We start from the raw sequence: 20,282 nt of genomic DNA, 5'->3' as shown, positions 1-20,282 counted from the left end.
AAATTGAGAAATTAGGTGCAAGATTTTCTCATTTGTAGTTTGAATATTTGCTTTATACAAGTTCAGAGGAGCCCACAGGTGAGACAATGATATCCCTTAGGCATGAATTTATGTATATCCTAGTATAGAGGATAGGAAAGAAGTTGGTAAAGTATAGGTGGAAGCTAGTAAGGAATAGCCAGTCAAACAAAATAGAGTCCCATTTAAAACATAATAATGAAGGCAAAAAACTGAATAATGACAAAATATGTAAGTAGTTATATACAAATTATAGAAGTCTAAAAATACTAAGACGGGTGACCTAGAGTGTCCGGCATTACGTGAATGTATTGATATAAGAGGCAGAGAAACACAGTGGAATGAAGATAATCAATGGGACATGATAATACCAGGGTATAAATGTATAGAAATTATAGAGTAGGTCACACTGGTAGGGAGTGACATTATATGCTAAAAGAAAGCACGGAGTCAAATAAGGTAAAATCTTACATGAAACGAACTATACCATAGGATCTCTATGGATAGAAATTCTATGCCTGAATAAAAAGAGTATAGCAATAGGAATATACTATCAACCACCTAAACAGGATGGTGACAGTGACTGTGAAACACTAAGAGAGGTTAGACAGACTACTAAAGCAGAAAGTGCAATAATAGTGGATTATTTTAGCTATCCTCATATTGACAGGGTGTGATGCAGAGATAAAACTGCTAGCCACCATACATGACTGCTTCTTGGAGCAGCTAGTCCTGGAATCCCCAAAGGGACAGGTAATTTTTGACTTAGTCCTAAGTGGAGCACAGGATCTGGTCCAAGAGGTAACTATAGCTGAACCACTCAGTAACAGTGACTATAATGTAATTCGTTTAACATCCTTATAGAGGGAAATACAAGCCAGACACAGAGGGAACATGTCACTTTAAAAAGGGGAACTTCAAAAAACAAATGATGCTCATTGAATGGAAATTGAAAGGAACTGTCACAATGGTAAATGCTTGAAACTGCAAGGGGGCTACTTAAAAACACCATAATAGAGGTTCAGACTAAATGTATACCGCAAATCATAGAAAACAATGAGAGGACCAAAAGAATGCCACCATGGCTAAACAGCAGAGTAATTGAGGTCATTAGAGGCAAGAAGGCATCCTTTAAGATTTGGAAGTCAAATCCTAGCAAGGATTAACAGGAAGGTGCACAGACTCTGACAGGTTAAGTGTAGAAGTATAATAACGCAGGTCAAGAAAGAATTTGAGAAGCAACTTACTAAGGATGAAAAGACTAATGGTAAGAATCTTTTTAAGTGCAGCAGAAGTCTGCCAGACAGGCAATGGGGCCACTAAAAGACAAAGGTGCTAAAGGATCACACAAGGCCATTGCAGAAAAGCTAAAGAACTCACTGTAATAATGGTCTTCACTGCAGAGGCTGTGGGGAAGATACCCACGTCAGAGCTATCCTTTTTGGGTGACAAATCTGAAGTACTGTCCCACACTGATGCATAAATAGAAGAGGTTTTGAACAAATTATTAAATTAAATAGAAATAAGTCACCACGACCAGATGGTATTCACTTAAATTCTGTAGGAATTCATATATGATATTGTAGAACTACTATCTGTAGCATATAACCTACCACTGAAACAAGCCTCTGTCTTAGGTGACTGGAAGGAGGCTAATGTAACACCATTTATAAAAAAGGAATCAAGAGGAGATCCTGGCAATCACAGATTTGAGAGTCTAACTTTAACAGTGGGCAACTATAGTCAAGAACAGAATTAAGACACATAGATAAACATGATTTCCTGGAGAACAGTTAACATGGCTTTTATGAACGCAAGTCATGCTTCACTAATCTATCCGAATTATTTGAGGGTGTCAATATGCATGCGGATAAGGGTGATCCAGTTAAAATACTGTACTTGGATTTTCAGATAGCCATTGACGAGGCCTCTCATCAAATGCTCTTAAGCAAAGTAAAGAGTCACAAGATAACAGGGAAGTCCTCTCATGAATCAGTAACAGGTTAAGAGACAGGAAACAAAGAGTAGGAATAAAATGGTCAGCTTTCATAATGCTCTCTCCATTTGTAAACAGCAAGATCCCCCAAGGATCTGTACTGGGACCCATGCTGTTCAACATATTCATTAATCATCTGAAAAAGGGAGTGAAGAGTGAAGTGGTGTAGTCTGCAGATGGCATCTTGAATAATTTTGTAAGTCCAAAGATAACTGCAAAGAGTTACAGAGGGATCTAGCAAGGGATGTGAAAGGTAACAAGAAAGGTTTCTACAGGTATGTTAGCAACAAAAAGGTCAGGGAAAGCGTGGGACCCTTACTGAATGGGGGAGGCAACATAGCCCTGGTCTACACTAGGACTTTAGGTCGAATTTAGCAGTGTTAAATCGATGTAAACCTGCACCCGTCCACATGATGAAGCCCTTTATTTCGACTTAAAGGGCTCTTAAAATCGATTTCCTTACTCCACCCGACAAGTGGATTAGTGCTTAAATCGGCCTTGCTGGGTCAAATTTGGGGTACTGTGGACACAATTCGATGGTATTGGCCTCCGGGAGCTATCCCAGAGTGCTCCATTGTGATTGCTCTGGACAGCACTCTCAACTCAGATGCACGATTGTCTGCCGTTGCTCTGACGCAGGGAGGGGCGACTGACGACATGGCTTACAGGGTTGGCTTACAGGGAGTTAAAATCAACGAAGGGGGTGGCTTTACATCAAGGAGTATTTCAGGCAGGACTTCACAGAGGGTTCCAATAAGAAATGGTGCACCTAAGTTATTGTTCTTATTGGAACAAGCAGGTTGGTCTGGCCTCTGATTGATACATGGCTAGATTTACCTCCCTGCACCTTCTCTGTGAGTGACTGCAGTGTGACCTAGAGGAACGAGTCTCCTAGACGGGGGGTGGGGTGGGAGAGGTTGCAAATGAGTACAAAACAAATCTGGTCTATTTCTTGTTTTGATACTCTCCATCTATCTTTTACATCTTTGGCTGGCAGCAGACGGTGCAGAAGGACTGCATGCCATCCACATCTCATGGCTGCTCAGCAGAAGATGGTACAAGAGGACTGCTAGCAATCCGTATCACCTGCCTGCTCACCATAAGATGGTTCAATAGGACTGACTGCAGGACTAAAGAGAATGACCTGATCAAGTCACTCCAAATTTAGTCCCTGCGCCTATGTCTGCCCAGGCGCTCCTGATCGACTTCACAGAGGCGACCAGGAGCACCTCGGACATGATAATGACGGCTACCAGTCCTACTGTACCGTCTGCTGTCACAAGGGAATGGGTTGCTGCTGCTGTGTAGCAATGCAGTACCACATCTGCCAGCACCCAGGAGACATACGGTGACGGTGAGCTGAGCGGGCTCCATGCTTGCCGTGGTATGGCGTCTGCACGGGTAACTCAGGAAAAAAGGCACAAAACGATTGTCTGCCCTTTCTTTCACGGAGAGGGGGAGGGAAGGGGGGCCTGACGACATGTACCCAGAACCACCCGCGACAATGTTTTAGCCCCATCAGGCACTGGGATCTCAATCCAGAATTCCAATGGGCAGCGGAGACTGCGGGAACTGTGGGATAGCTACCCACAGTGCAACACTCCGGAAGTCGACGCTTGCCTCGGTACTGTGGAAGTGCTCTGCTGAGTTAATGCACTTAATGCACTTAGAGCATTTTCTGTGGGGACACATACACTCGAATATATAAAACAGATTTCTAAAAAACCGACTTCTATAAATTCGACCTAATTTCGTAGTGTAGACATACCCATAGTGACAGATGATGTGGAAAAAGCTGAAGTACTCAATGCCTTTTTTGCCTCTGTCTTCACAGACAAGGTCAGCTCCCAGACTGCTGCACTGGGGGGAGGAGGTGAGCAGCCATCAGTGATGAAAGAACAGGTTAAGGACTATTTAGAAAAGCTGGAAGTGCACAAGTCCCTGGGTCCAGATCTAATGCATCCAAGGGTGCTGAGGGAGTTGGCCGATGTGATTGGCCATTATCTTTGAAAATTTGTGGCGATTGGGGGAGGTCCCGGATGATTGGAAAAAGGCAAATATAGTGCCCATATTTTAAAAAGGGAAGAAAGAGAACCTGGGGAACTACAGACCGGTCAGCCTCACTTCAGTCCCCAGCAAAATCATGGAGCAGGTCCTCAAGGAACCCATTTTGAAGCACTTGGAGGAGAGGAAGGTGATCAGGAACAGTCAACAAGGATTCACCAAGGGCAAGTCATGCCTGACCAACCTGATTGCCTTCTAGGATGAGATAACTGGCCCTGTGGATATGGGGAAAGCAGTGGATGAGATATATCTTGATTTTAGCAAAGCTTTTTATACGGTCTCCCAGAGTATTCTTGCCAGCAAGTTAAAGAAGTATAGATTGGATGAATGGACTATAAGGTGGTTAGAAAGCAAGCTAGATTGTCGGGCTCAATGGGTAGTGATCAACGGCTCGATGTCTAGTTGGCAGCCAGTATCATGTGGAGTACCCCAGGGGTCGGTTTTGTTCAACATCTTTATCAGCGATGGGATTAACTGCACCCTCAGCAAGTTCACAGAAGACACTAAGCTAAGACACTAAGGGGGAGAGGTAGATATGCTGGAGGGTAGGGATAGGGTCAGAGTGACCTAGACAAATTGGAGGATTGGGCCAAAAGAAATCTGATGAGGTTCAACAAGGACAAGTGAAGTGTCCTGCACTTAGGAAGGAAGAATCCCATTCACCGCTACAGGCTGGGGACCGATTGGCTAAGCAGCAGTTCTGCAGAAAAGGACCTGGGGACTACAGTGGACGAGAAGCTGGATATGAGTCAGCAGTGTGCTCTTGTTGCCAAGAAGGCCAACAGCATATTGGGCTGTATTAGTAGGAGCATTGCCAGCAGATCGAGGGAAGTAATTATTCCTCTCTACACAGCACTGGTGAGGCCACACCTGGAGTATTGCATCCACTTTTGGTTCCCTCACTACAGAAGAAATGTGGACAAATTGGAGAGAGTCCAGCGGAGGGCAATGAAAATGATTAGGTGGCTGGGGCACATGATTTACAAGGAGAGGCTGAGGGAACTGGGGTTATTTAGTCTGCAGAAGAGAAGAGTGAGGGGGGGATTTGATAGCAAACTTCAACTACCTGAAGGGGGGTTCCAAAGAGGATGGAGCTAGGCTGTTCTCAGTGGTGGCAGACATCAGAACAAGAAGCAATGGTCTCAAGTTGCAGTGGGGGAGGTCTAGGTTGGATATTAGGAAACACTATTTCACTAGGAGGGTGGTGAAGCACTGGAATGGGTTACCTAGGGCAGTGGTGGAATGTCCATCCTTAGAGGTTTTAATGGCTTGGCTTCACAAAGCCTTAGTTGGGATGATTTTGTTGGTGTTGGTCCTGCTTTGGGCAGGGGATTGGACTAGATCTCCTGAGATCTCTCCCAACCCCTAATATTCTATGATCTTACAAAACTGGGTGACTCTGCAGAAAAAATGACAGATGAAATTCAACACTGATAAATACAAAGTAATGCATATTGGAAAAAAATAATCCCAACTACACATATGGGTGTAGGGAGATGGTGGAACCTCCTTCTGTCATCACCATACAGCTAAGAGTAGCCTAAAATTCCTCCTTACCTGTAAGGGGTTAAGAAGCTCAAATAACCTGGTTGGCACCTGACCAAAAGGACCAATGGGGAAAGAAGATACTTTCAAATCTTGGGCGGGGGGGAAGGCTTTGTTGTGAGTGTTCTCTTGGGAAGCAAAGAAGCATCACATCAGAAAACTCCTTCTCCTATAAACCATCCTAAAAGTCTCTCATCTTACAAAAATTGAGAGTAAAAGCCAGGCAAGATGTGTTAGATTATCTTTTGTTCTGCTTGTGAATTTTTCCTTTGCTGGAGGGAGGTTTATTCTGTTTTTTGTAACTTTGAAACTAAGCCTAGAGGAAGTTCTGCTGGTTTTTGAATCTTTTGTTACCCTGTATAGTTATTTTCCATCCTGATTTTACAGAGGTGATTTTTATCTTCTTTTTTTTTTTAAATAAAATCCTTCTTTTAAGAACCTGACTGATTTCTCTATTGTCCTAAGACCCAGGGGTTTGGGTCTGTGATCACTTTGTAACCAATTGGTTAGGATATTATTCTCAAGCCTCCCCAGGAAAGGGGGTGTAAGGGCTTGGGGGGATATTTTGGGGGAATAGGAACTCTAAGTGGTCCTTTCCCTGATTCTTTGTTCAATCACTTGGTGATGGCAGCGTACCCTCCAAGGGCAAAAAATTTGTGCCTTGGGGAAGTTTTAATCTAAGCTGGTAGAAATAAGCTTAGGGGTCTTTCATGCGGGTCTCCACATCTGTACCCTAGAGTTCAGAGTGGGGAGGGAACCCTGACACCTTCCTTTGAGGTTTTTAAGGTCAGGCTTGACAAAGCCCTGGCTGCGATGATTTAGTTGGGGATTGGTCCCGCTTTGAGCAGGGGGTTGGACTAGATGACCTCTTGAGATCCCTTCCAACCCTGATATTCTATGATAATGATGAGTGCTAACAGCTAACTTAGAACCCAAGAAAGATCTTGGAGTCACTGTGCATAGTTCTCTAAAAACCTATCCTGAAAGACGATCCCTCATTCTCACAGATCTTAGGAGACAGACCAGTCCTCGCTTACAGACAGCCCCCCAACCTGAAGCAAATACTCACCAGCAACCACACACCACACAACAAAAACACTAACCCAGGAACCTATCCTTGCAACAAAGTCTGATGCCAACTCTGTCCACATATCTATTCAAAGTGACACCATCATAGGACTTAATCACATCAGCCACAATATCAGAGGCTCGTTCACCTGCACATCTACCAATGTGATATATGCCATCATGTGCCAGCAATGTCCCTCTGCCATGTACACTGGCCAAACCAGACAGTCTCTATGCAAAAGAATAAATGGACACAGATCTGACATCAGGAATCATAACATTCAAAAACCAGTAAGAGAACACTTCAGCCTCTCTGGTCACTCAGTAACAGACTTAAAGGTGGCAATTTTGCAACAGAAAAGCTTCAAAAACAGACTCCAAGGAGAAACTGCTGAACTTGAATTGATTTGCAAACTAGATACCATTAACTCAGGCTTGAATAGAGACTGAGAGTGGCTGGGTCATTACACTAATTGAATCTATTTCCCCATGTTAAGCATCCTCACACCTCTTGCCAACTGTCTGAAATGGGCCATCTTGATTATCACTACAAAAGTTTTTTTCTCCTGCTGATAATAGCTCATCTTAATTAATTAGCCTCTTAGAGTTGGTCTGGCAACTTCCACCTTTTCATATTTTCTGTATGTATATATATCGTCTTACTATATGTTCCATTCTATGCATCTGATGAAGTAGGCTGTAGCCCAGGAAAGCTTATGCTCAAATAAATTTGTTAATCTCTACGGTGCCACAAGTACTCCTGTTCTTTTTGCGGATACAGACTAACACAGCTGCTTCTCTGAAACCTGTCACCACGAATACTGTATTCAGTTCTGTTGGCCCCATCTCAAAAGAATATGTAGAGCATGGGTTCTCAAAACGGGGTTGGAACCCATCAGACGTCACGAAGTTATTACATGGAGGGTTACAAGCTGTCAGCCTCCACCCCAAATCTCGCTTTGCCTCCAGCATTTAACACGGTGTTAAATATATTAAAAAGTGCTTTTCATTTATAAGGGGGGGGAGGGGTCACACTCAGAGGCTTGCTATCTGAAAGGGGTCACCAGTACAAAAGTTTCAGAACCACTGATACAGAGGAACTGGAAAGGCAACAGAGATAATCATGAGTATGGTATGTCTTCAATATAAAGAAAGACAAAAAAGATTAGGCCTGTTCATCTTAGAGGGAAAAAAGATGATGAAGGGGGAAATGTGATAGAGATCTATAAAATCATGAATGGTCTGGAAAGAGTGAATAGAGAAGTGTTATTTATTTACCCTTTCTCTCTCTCACACACACACACCCCACAAAAACCAGGGATCACTCAATAAAATTAACAGACAGCACGTTTAACACAAATAAGAGGAAGTACTTTTTCCACACTGCACACAATTAACCTGTGGGATGTTGTGATGGCCAAAAGTATAATTAGGTTAAAAAACAAAACAAAAAAAACCACTAGATAAGGGAATAGCTCCGTCAATGGCTATTAGCCAAGATGGTCAGGGATGCAACCCCATGCTCAAATGACCCTAAACCTCTGACTATCAGAAGCCGGGAAGGGAATACAGGGGTGGAACATTCCAACTGTACTGTTCTGTACACTCCCACAAAGCTCGGGTACAGGCCACTGTTGGAGACAGGATAAAGAGCCAGATGAACCATTGGTCTGGCCCAGTATGGCAGTTCTTCCATTCTATGTAATTTCACATGCTGAGTTTGAGGGTGGTAATGTGCATTATGGGGGGAGGGGGGGCGAACAGTTACACATGGTGTTTTAATGATGTTGATTTTACTGAAAAAAGAGTATTGGTGTTTTCTGATAAAAACAGAGGCATGATAAGGTTTGCTCTTTGATGCTATGACGACAATTAAAGAAAGCACTGTCTTCAATATCACTTAAGAATCCTTTTACCCTTCTATGCCCAAACCTTTACTTCTGTAATTGATGTATATCATAATGCTTAACATTACTTTAATGCAGGAAACTCCTCAATGCCATCTTCTAAATATTGCAGTAAAAATAAAATTAAAAAAGCACATCCTGTTCTATGCAATAATATATACAAGTACCATCAAGATGGACTCTGAGAATGGGGACAAATAGAGATGTTAGTGTTTACACAGCACTTTGAAGATGTACAATTTTAAGTATTAGTACTATAGCATGTTATTTCAACACTGCATAGTTCTCGGATATTCCAAGTTAACAGGTGTTCTAATTAAACATTAGAAACACTTGTTTATCTACAGGCTCTCTCCCTATTTGAGTATTACATTTAATAAGAATGTAATAACCTACAATAGTTTCCGGGAACAGCGGGGGAGGAGGCAAAAAACAAAAGTAAAGTATACAGTCCCAAAAAGTCTCTAGTATCAAGCTAGTGGGAACTAAGTGTAAAGAAAAGCCAGCCACACAAGAAAAGTGCTACTTACATATTTTATATTAAGTCCAATAAAAGTCACATTTAACACTCAAGTATTTCTTGCTCAAGTTGTATCTTCCTCAGCCCTGGATCCCAGTAGTACTACCATTACCACTTATCTTTATCAAGAAAGATGCAGGCAGTTTCCCTCCATTGACACCAATGTCACCCTGCATGCAGGCAGACTATAATTAACTAACTGCCATTCTAAAGACAATTCTAGTTGTTACTAGATGCTGGTTCACGAAGTACTTTCAGAAATATGGAAGTCTAGTATGTGTAGAAAAGGGAAAGATGAGGTTAGGGTCAAAGCCTGGAAAATCCACTTATCATTGGGAAGTGACCAGTTTTCCCTGGCAAACACAGGGACTTAAATCAACTTCCGCAGAAATTGCAAATCAAGTTTCTTGCACTAAAGACTGAAGAAAAACTTCCAAATGTGAACCAAAATAAAAGGATAAATATTATCAGCACCTGCAGACTTTGGAAGGAGACAGATATTGACCAAGCTGATCAGTTTCACGGCTAGGGCTATGGGAAAGGTTCTCAATCACTGACAAGATTCATGTTGATTTCATGCTGCCCCTGTTCGGGAAAAGTCAGCAGAGGCAAGTACTGGAGTTACTTAGGGTAAACAGACCTTAAAAAGTGACACAGGGAGGGTAGTGCAATAGGTACCACTTCTCCCCAGTTCACCTCTAACGATGGAGAAAGACAGTGAAACCGAAATACAGAAGACTTGTTGCCCATAGACAGTCTCCCACCTTGTCAGTAACCACTGGTGCAGCTCCACCAGTGGAATACTAGCATAGGTAGGGTTCAGACAGACACTAATGTTTTTATCAGTGTCATTTAGATCTGATCTGAGCAGTGGTAGATGACATCATAATAGAGTACAGTTGTTCCCCATCTACCTTTGTGCTGAGATCACTGCTTGCAATAGTGGAATATTCCCCAAGGTACTTTTCCTCTTCCAGCAGCTTGAGAGGAGGATGCAGGGGAACCAGTTTCAAACTTAGGGCAACTGCAAAGCACCATAACATTCAATGAGGCTCCACACAGAATCATGAGTCTACCTATAAAGATCCAGTTTCAGGATTTGGCCCTTAGATAGCTGCTAGTGAGAGGCTGATACAAGATCCCACTAGGAACTAGCAGAAAGTTTAAACTAGGCTTCTCACATGGACATTATCCCTAGACATTGCTAGACTTGTAAATGTAACCCATCAGACCACAGGTGTCTACCAAGTATTTTAAAACCTGGAATAAGGCCCCATTCTGCTGGGGAATTTATCCATAACTTGTTCCAGAGGAAGAACAAATCTGTCTTTCATTCACAGGGGAGCTATTTCAACTCCAAAATTAGCTGATCAACACCCAGAGTTATCACTTAGAAAAGTCCATTTCCCTATAGTCAACGGGGGAGTTGGGCTCAGAGATTCATATAATTACTATTATGCTTTTATCATGTCATGTCAAATTGGTTCCAGCATGCTAACATCCTTATACCCACATGGGTAGAAAATGAATAGATACATCCCCCTGCAGGTGTGCCTGGTTCCTCTCTTCGTCCGGTAGAGAAAAATAAGGGGCCTACAAGAATGGTGGCCTCCCAAAAGGGTCTAAGTTACCCTAGCTAAAAAGTATCAATTTCATCCTTGCTGTCATGCAAAAGCATCGAAATGGGGTAACCCAGACTTGCAAATTGGGAAAGAAACCTATAATTTGGAGGAACTGGCTAAGCAAGGGCATCATATGTATTTTCGAATTAGTCAAGGATGAGACCTTTGTGGCTTTTCTAACACTGAAGCAATATTATTCATATTAACAACAAGGGGGAAGAAACGGAAACCAAAATAGGGAAAGAACAGGTTACAGAATATTTAGACAAATTAGATGTATTCATATCAGCAGGGCCTGATGAAATTCATCTTAGGGTACTTAAGGAACTTGCTGAAAATCTCAGAACCATTAGCAATTATCTTTGCGAACTCCTGGGGGATAGGGGACATCCCAGAAGACTGGAAAAGGGCAAACATTCCCCTTTTTAATGCCCCTATAGGTACTAAGAGGACCTGTGGAATTATAGACCAGTCAGCTTAACTTTGATACCTAGAAAGATACTGGAACAAATTATTAAACAATCTGTTTATAAGCACTTGGAGGGCAATGAGGTTATAAGGAATAGCCAGCATAGATTTGTCAAAAACAAATCATGCCAAACCAACCTCATTTCCTTCTTTGACAGCATTACTGGATGGGTGGAAGCAATAGTACGTGATGTATCTTGATTTTAGTAAGGCTTTTCACAAAATCCCACATGACATTCTCATAAGTAAATAAGAGAAATGAGGTCCACATGAAATTACTATAAAGTAGGTGCACAGCTGGCTGAAAGACTGTACTCAAAAAGTTAAAGATGTGCTGTCAGGCTGGGAGAACATATCTAGTGGGGTCCTTCAGGAGCAATTTCTGGGCCTGGAAAAATCAGTATTTTCGTTAATGACTGGATAACAGAATGGCAAGTATGCTTATAAAATCTGTAGGTGACACAATGCTGGAAAGGGTTGCAAGCACACTGAAGTACAGGATTAGAATTCAAAAGGACCGTAAATTGGAGAATTGGTCCTAAATCAACAAAATTCAATAAAAGACAAGTGCAAAGTACTTCACTTAGGAAGGCAAAAATCAAATGCATATCTGTAAAATGAGGAATAACCGGCTAGGTGGTAGCACTGCTGAAAAGGATCTGGAAGTTATACTGGATCACAAATTGAATCTGAGTAAACATGATGCACAAATGAAAATATTCTGAGGTGTACTAACAGAAAAGTAGTATATCAGACACAGGAGGTAACTGTCCTGCTCTGCTTGGAACAGGTGAGGCCTCAGCTGGAGCACTGTCTCCAATTTTGGGCACCAAAGTTTAGGAAACGTGGAAAAATTGGACAGAGTACAGAGGATAGTAACAAAAATGATAAAAGGTTTAGAAAACCTGTCTCGTGAGGAAAAGTTAAAAAATCTGGACATACTTAATCTTGAAAAGACTGAGGAGGGACCCAATAATGATCTTCAATATATTAAGGGCTGCTATAAAGAAGACTGTGATCAATTGTTCTATACTTCTTGTCCTGCCTTCAGTGGATGTAATGTGCTTAACCTGAAACAAGGCAATTTTAAATTAGGTATTAGGAAAGACTTAACCATAAGGGTAGTTAAGCTCTGGAATAGGCTTCCAAGAGACACTGTTGAATCACCATCATTGAAGGTTTTTAAGAACAGGTTGGACAAACACCTGTCAGGGATGGGCTAGGTTTACTTGGTCCTGCCTCAGTGCTGTGGCATGAACTTGACCTCTCAAGGTCCCTTCCAATCCTACATTTCTGATATGACCTGCCACCCTCAATGGACTAGCAGAACTTGCAACTAAGACAACTGCTAACAAATCAGTTTGGTCCAGATGCCCCAGAGCTACTGGGTACTTTAGAAATGCTTCACAGACTATCCAGGCCTATGTCCACTATGTATGCATTACTACTGAAGAGAACTCCACTAGTCTGGAGTTCTTTATGAAAGCATGGGAAGGAGAGTTATCACAGCCCTTAGAAAGATTCCCAATGGCAGGGCATATTACAGAATGTTAAAAATAGCCCTGTGGATCTCAAGCTATGCCTGATATAGCAAAAGATTCTATTCAAAATGTATTGCATCCCAGAGGTTGTGCAAGACGGGGGCTCCGTCTTCAGATGTCTGTGCGTGCTGTAATAAAGAAAAAGGAGCCCTCATGCATATGTTATGGGACTGTCCAACAGTCAGACACCATGGAAAGAGGTGGACACAAGAGTAAAAATAGTGCTTGGCTTCAGCAACCAAATCCCAGCTGAAGTTATATCATAGGTTATGTGCCTACTGCAGTGGGTTCAACTTCACCACAAATATTTTAGTTCTTGAGGGCTGTAATGTTCATCAAACACATGATTTTACAAAAAAGGAGTAGACTTATGCCAATAATAGAGCAGTGGTATTCAGACCTGTCTGAGTTAGCAGCCAAAGAAACAATAGCTTATCAGTGTAGAAAACAACTGAGAGAATTCAAAGAAATGGAGGTCTCTATTTCTTGATATACTTGGATAAAGAATGTTGAGATAGTTCAAAGAACGGCATTCCACTTGACCGCTCCACTTTTCCTTTCCCTCTTCCCCCGCCCCTCCCCTTTTTTTTGTGTGTCTATTTGAATATCTCTATTGTTATTATCCCCCCTTAATAGGTTATGTCTGTGTAATATTGTCTGATTTTGTATTGTATGATCTTGCAGCTTTGATAAGTGTAAAGTTACATAATTTTATTGGATATCCTGTGAAATGTGTGATATTTGGTAACATACTAGCTATAAGTAGCTGTAATTCCATCTATATTTTTTGGATGTGAAAATTAATACAAAATCAATCACATTAGCTCAGCATTCTTTTTAAATAAAGCGACAAATATTGGCCACCGCCTTATGATAGAAACATCATGCATCCATTCCCCTTAATGTTTAGTCTTGAGTCAAGAGGTGTAATTGCTTGCCTCCCACCCCCAACCAAAGCAGAGTTCTGGGAACTTCTAGAAAATTTCTTAATTCAATGGCTTATGCCAGCTGTAAGTCACCAATTTGTCCTCTTCTACACAAAAACAAAAACCACACATAAGTTTGGCTCTCTTTTTTTCTTTTTAAATACACTCCTTTCTGGTCAGACCAGGTCCTCCCTCCATAGGATTAAAATGACTAATTATAAGGAGGTGGGTTTTTTACTGTTTTTCTATGACAGATACGATGTAAATATTTGGCAGTAAGCTTTTTGCTAATCAGGCAGGAATGTTCAGTACAGACCTTACTGAATAATTCTCAGTGGATTTCCTCCCAGTATTTGTGTAGCTTTTCATAGCCATCAAGGAGGCGGCCTATCTAAGGGACTCTCTCAAGAAGGAAAGAAAGAAGCCAAGAAATTGTGCTATGAAGTAAATAATTGATACAGGCTTTGATTCTGAAGATACCTGCAGATTCTTCCAGCAAGTAACATTTATCTGATCACCCTTGAAAACTTAGGTTTATGTCAGCCTTACAAAGCTGACTTACCATTCCAGGCATATCATTCTGCTTATTCATCCTCACAGTGAGAGTAATAACAATAAAGAAAAGATAGTGTTTGTCAAATTGAAGTACATTTTTTGATGAGTGAGCAAGCAAGTAGAATTTTGTGAAACTGGTTTTTGATAACTGGAATCAGGAATTTTATCAATAATGGTCCATCCAATGAAACCCTGCTACAATGAATATACACGGACTTCCTTTCTATTAGATTAAAGTCCTTGTAGTACAGAATGAACCCCAAATATTGTTGTTAACTGCAGATTAACAGTAATTTTCATGGAAATATTTTTAACCTAAGCATTATCATCTGTTCCAGTTGAAAATGGATATCAACTCAGAATGACATCATACAAAAATATTTAGTTGTGTGTATGCTATTTTTTAAAAAGTTGAATACAGTATAATTTATGTTGCTCAAGTTTAAGAAGGAAACAAACATTCTTCTTTGAACAGTAAATGATTTTTCCATGACTAACATTAATTTAGGAACTTTGATGTGGATTTAAGACTAACTACACAACATCAAAAAGTTTCTTTGAGGCACTCTGCAAACATACCTGCTTCCTAGTATATTCTGTTCAACAGTCTTTACGACTCAGTGATCACTATGACACTGATTTTACAAATACTTGTGTTTGATTCACTTTAAATATGCGTGTAGTACCACTGACTCACTTTCCTAAGTGCCTGCAGGGACTATAATTTCCACATAATGACACTTCAGGAAAGCTTTCTTCTGTTCCTGGTGTTGATTTTAATCACACCTCAGACTACACGTGCCAGAGTCAACAAATCTATAACAGGGGTTAAACAAATCCCCCAAGAACAGCTCTCTTGCCAATAAATATACTCATACCAGAGCAAACAGGTCAAATGCTGTAATTATATAATTAAGATTATATACAGAGTTAAACAGTGGGCTGAAATTCCTTATGATTTGTTCTCATTCCAAAAGGAGACAGTGTTTTGCTTCAGAAATTTTGGTTAAATTTTGTTTGACTAATTATTGTCCAAAAGCGAGGCTTAAAATATCATCTGGATGCTGTTTTTGCCTTAAGACAACAAAAGGCTTAATTTTAAAAAGTTCATACCCAGCATGGACTTTTGTTCTCCAAACATGTGAAATACCTCAAACACCTTTATAAGAATACAGAGCTTCCTCCTCCTCCCTTCCCTCTTTCCCTCTCCTTCACTGCCAAAAAAACCAAACACCACACACGCACTTCACATATGGGTTTAGACCAAGCATGAAAAGTTTCAGTATAAAATATAATTTTTCCCAGGAAATTCCAAGTGCCAAAACTAAGGTCTTCCAACACATGCCTCCTTAGTCTTACTCGATATTGGGCCTGTAATGTAATTTTATTTGCTGAATGAAACAAAACATTTAAATGTCATCTGGCACATAAAAACATAGGAGGTTCTGTTCTCCCCGTTATATTATTAAAAAAGTAAACAAATCAGAAGGTTACAGGTTTTTAGTGGGGAAGCCATGTCTCAAGCTCCTAAAAAAAAAAAAAAAAACCACCATGCCTACCCCAAACCTGGAAGAAAAAGAACACCAGAAATTACTGCTGTTTACTTCATTTGACAACTGACAACAGAGCTGTACAACAAACCAGGCAGTGATGCCTGAGGAACTGACTGTTGGCAAATACTATTGCAACACTAAAACTATTTCCAAAACTTTACTTTAGTGTTCATATATTCACCAGAAGGCTCCTGGGTATCACTACTTGCTTTACTGAGGTAGTTACCCAACAGGCAATCAAGTAGCAGCTTTGGCTTGTTCCCTTGCACCAGGCACTGTTTACAGATCCAAAACTTTCCTGAAAAGTAACAAGGCAGGTAAATGGAAAGTCAACCGCTTAATTAGCCAATCAAAACAAGACACCAAGCATGGACAAGCATGTCCGCTTAATTCCTTCACTTAGAAAGTGCCAGGATTTAACAAGCCCCTGGTTACACTAAGAAAAAGAGGATCCCCCTTAAAACCACAAAAGCCAGTAATAAGAACGAGGAGTACTTGTGGCACCTTAGAGACTAACACATCTATTTGAGCATAAGCTTTCCTGGGCTAAAACCCACTTAATCGGATGCATACAGTAGGAAGATTCTATATATACACACACACACACACACAGAGAACACATGAAAAAATGGGTGTTGCCATACACACTATAATGAGAGCGATCAATTAAGGTGAGCTATTACCAGCAGCAGGAAAAAAACTTCTTATAGTGATAATCAGAATGGCCCATTTCCAACAGTTGACAAGAAGGTGAGAGTAACTGTGTGTGTGTGTGTGTGGTGGGGGGGGATAAGCATGGAGAAATAGTTTGACTTTGTGTAATGACCCATCCACTCCCAGTCTTTATTCAAGCCTAATTTAATGGTGTCCAGTTTGCAACTTAATTCCAATTCAGCAGTCTCTCATTGGAGTCTGTTTTTGAAGGTTTTTTGATGTAATATTGTGACTTTTAGGTCTGCAATCGAGTGACCAGGGAGATTGAAGTGTTCTCCCACTGGTTTTTGAATGTTATGATTCTTGACGTCAGATTTGTGTCCATTTATTCTTTTATGTAGAGACTGTCCGGTTTGGCCAACGTACATGGCAGAGTGACATTGTTGGCACATGATGGCATATATCCCATTGGTAGACGTGCAGGTGAACAAGCCTCTGATAGAGTGGCTGATGTGATTAGGTCCTATGATGGTGTCCCCTGAATAGACACGTGGGCAGAGTTGGCCAAGACACGTGGGCAAGACACGTGACACGTGGGCAAGATCTGTGAGAGTGAGGGATCGTCCTTCAGGACAGGTTGTAGATCCTTGATGATGCGCTGGAGAGGTTTTAGAGTAACAGCCCCGTGTTAGTCTGTATTCGCAAAAAGAAAAGGAGTACTTGTGGCACCTTAGAGACTAACCAATTTATTTGAGCATAAGCTTTTGTGAGCTATAGCTCACTTCATCGGATGCATACTTTTCTTTCGCCCTCGGTTTGCCTTCCAGTGTGGTTTTAGTAGACTGGACTTCTACATAGAGTGGTTCTGCCGACAAGCACGGGCTGAAATTGTGGAAAAGCAGCATCACTTGCCCCATAACCTCAGCCGTGCAGAGCACAATGCCATCCACATCCTCAGAAACAACTCTGACATCATAATCAAAGAGGTTGACAAAGGAGGTGCTGTCATCATCATGAATAGGTTGGAATATGAATAAGAGGCTAGGCAGCTCTCTAACACCACATTCTACAAGCCATTACCCTCTGATCCCAAAGGGTTACCGAAAGAAACTACACCATCTGCTCAAGAAACTCCCTGAAAAAGTACAAGAACAAATCTGCACATACACACCCCCTAGAACTCCAACCAGGGGTATTCTATCTTCTACCCAAGATCCATAAACCTGGAAATCCTGGACACCACATCATCTCAGGCATTGGCACCCTGACAGCAGGACTGTCTGGCTATGTAGACTCTCTCCTCAGGCCCTACGCTACCAGCACTCCTAGCTATCTTCAAGACACCACTGACTTCCTGAGGAAACTACAATCCATTGGTGATCTTCCAGAAAACACCATCCTGGCCACTATGGATGTAGAAGCCCTCTACACCAACATTCCACACAAAGATGGACTACAAGCCGTCAAGAACACTATCCCCGATAATGTCACGGCTAACCTGGTGGCTGAACTTTGTGACTTTGTCCTTACCCATAACTATTTCACATTTGGGGACAATGTATACCTTTAAATCAGTGGCACTGCGATGGGTACCCACATGGCCCCACAGTATGCCAACATTTTTATGGCTGACTTAGAACAACGCTTCCTCAGCTCTCGTCCCCTAATGCCCCTACTCTACTTGCGCTATATTGATGACATCTTCATCATCTGGACCCATGGAAAAGAAGCCCTTCAGGAATTCCACCATGATTTCCACTATTTCCATCCCACCATCAACCTCAGCCTGGACCAGTCCACACAAGAGATCCACTTCCTGGACACTACAGTGCTAATAAGCGATGGTCACATAAACACCACCCTATACCGGAAACCTACTGACCGCTATTCCTACCTACATACCTCCAGCTTTCACCCAGACCACACCACACGATCCATCGTCTACAGCCAAGCTCTGCAATACAACCGCATTTGCTCCAAACCCTCAGACAAAGACGAACACCTACAAGATCTCTATCAAGCATTCTTACAACTACAATACCCACCTGCTGAAGTGAAGAAACAGACTGAGCCAGAAGAGTACCCAGAAGTCACCTACTACAGGACAGGCCCAACAAAGAAAGTAACAGAATGCCACTAGCCATCACCTTCAGCCCTCAACTAAAACCTCTCCAGCGCATCATCAAGGATCTACAACCTATCCTGAAGGACGATCCCTCACTCTCACAGATCTTGGGAGACAGGCCAGTCCTTGCTTACAGACCGCCCCCCAACCTGAAGCAAATACTCACCAGCAACCACACACCACACAACAAAAACACTAACCCAGGAACCTATCCTTGCAACAAAGCTCGTTGCCAACTCTGTCCACATATCTATTCAGGGGGCACCATCATAGGGCCTAATCACATCAGCCAAACTATCAGAGGCTTGTTCACCTGCACATGTACCAATGGGATATATGCCATCATGTGCCAGCAATGCCCCTCTGCCACGTACATTGGCCAAACCGGACAGTCTCTACATAAAAGAATAAATGGACACAAATCAGACATCAAGAATCATAACATTCAAAAACCAGTGGGAGAACACTTCAATCTCCCTGGTCACTCGATCGCAGACCTAAAAGTCACAATATTACAACAAAAAACCTTCAAAAACAGACTCCAATGAGAGATGGCTGAATTGGAATTAAGTTGCAAACTGGACACCATTAAATTAGGCTTGAATAAAGACTGGGAGTGGATGGGTCATTACACAAAGTCAAACTATTTCCCCATGCTTATCCCTCCTTCCCCCCACACACAGTTACTCTCACCTTCTTGTCAACTGTTGGAAATAGGCCATTCTGATTATCACTATAAAAGGTTTTTTTCCTGCTGCTGGTAATAGCTCACCTTAATTGATCGCTCTCATTATAGTGTGTATGGCAACACCCATTTTTTCATGTGTTCTCTGTGTGTGTGTGTGTATATATAGAATCTTCCTACTGTATTTTCCACTGTATGCATCCGATTAAGTGGGTTTTAGCCCAGGAAAGCTTATGCTCAAATAGATGTGTTAGTCTCTAAGGTGCCACAAGTCCTCCTCCTTCTTTTCGCTGATACAGACTAACAGGGCTGCTCCTCTGAAGCCTGTCAGAAAAGCCAGTGGGATTGACACTGCAAGCCGAGTCTCCCTTTCTCCCCCCAGCGCAGCCACTCCTCGGAGACCCGCAGTCGCCAGGCCGTGCCCCAGGGGACCGGAGAGGAAGCTGGGCTAGGAGCTCCCCAGAGCCCCCGTGCGGACAAGCGGGAAGGCTGCGCGGTGCTCCTGCCCCGACCAGCTCACGGCCCAGACGGTCCTGCCAGCCCGGCCGCGGGCTGGGGCTCGACCCCCCTCCTCCCGCGGCTCCGCCGGACCCCACCCGGCCGGCCTCTGCGCGTGCCCGGCTCCCCCCGCCCCGCCCCGCCGGGAGGCGGGTCCCCCCTCTGCACGCAGGCTGGAGGGAAGCGGCCAACGGGCGGTGGGGAGGGGCGGGGCGCCGCTGCCCGGCGACTCCAGGTAACTGGGCAGATGCGGGGGAGGGCAGGTGACTGCGTGGCTTCCCCGGGTCACTCACAGCTTCAGCTTCTCATAGGCCCCCGCCGTCGCCGCCATCGCCCCCCTCCGGCTGCCCCGCCGCTGCCGGCTCGGCTCCCTTCTACGTCCTGGACTCCCTCCTCTTTCTGACCCTGACGCGTCTCGGTCTTGAGGACGGGGCCTCGCACAGGACAAACGTAACCAAACACCTTGTAGCGGCCGGGCTCCAGACACGGAAGGGAATGACTGCCCCTGCCGTGATTGGCTGCGTCTCCGGCTCTGAC

At 42.7% G+C, this 20,282-nt stretch overlaps 1 protein-coding gene across 1 annotated transcript in view; it reads right to left on the bottom strand.

The window, feature by feature from the left end:
* SACM1L (SAC1 like phosphatidylinositide phosphatase) overlaps positions 1-20,282 on the bottom strand; it is a 62,535-nt gene extending 42,253 nt beyond the window's left edge. The window contains exon 1 of the mRNA XM_084618495.1: positions 20,039-20,282. Coding sequence (XP_084474621.1) covers positions 20,039-20,076 — 38 coding nt within the window. The 5' untranslated portion in view covers positions 20,077-20,282. The remainder of the gene's footprint in view (positions 1-20,038) is intronic.

The sequence above is a fragment of the Lepidochelys olivacea genome (assembly GCF_965140295.1).
Source record: "Lepidochelys olivacea isolate rLepOli2 genome assembly, chromosome: 2".
Classification (NCBI taxonomy): Eukaryota; Metazoa; Chordata; order Testudines; family Cheloniidae; genus Lepidochelys; species Lepidochelys olivacea.
This window is presented reverse-complemented; position numbering and strand designations above follow the sequence as displayed.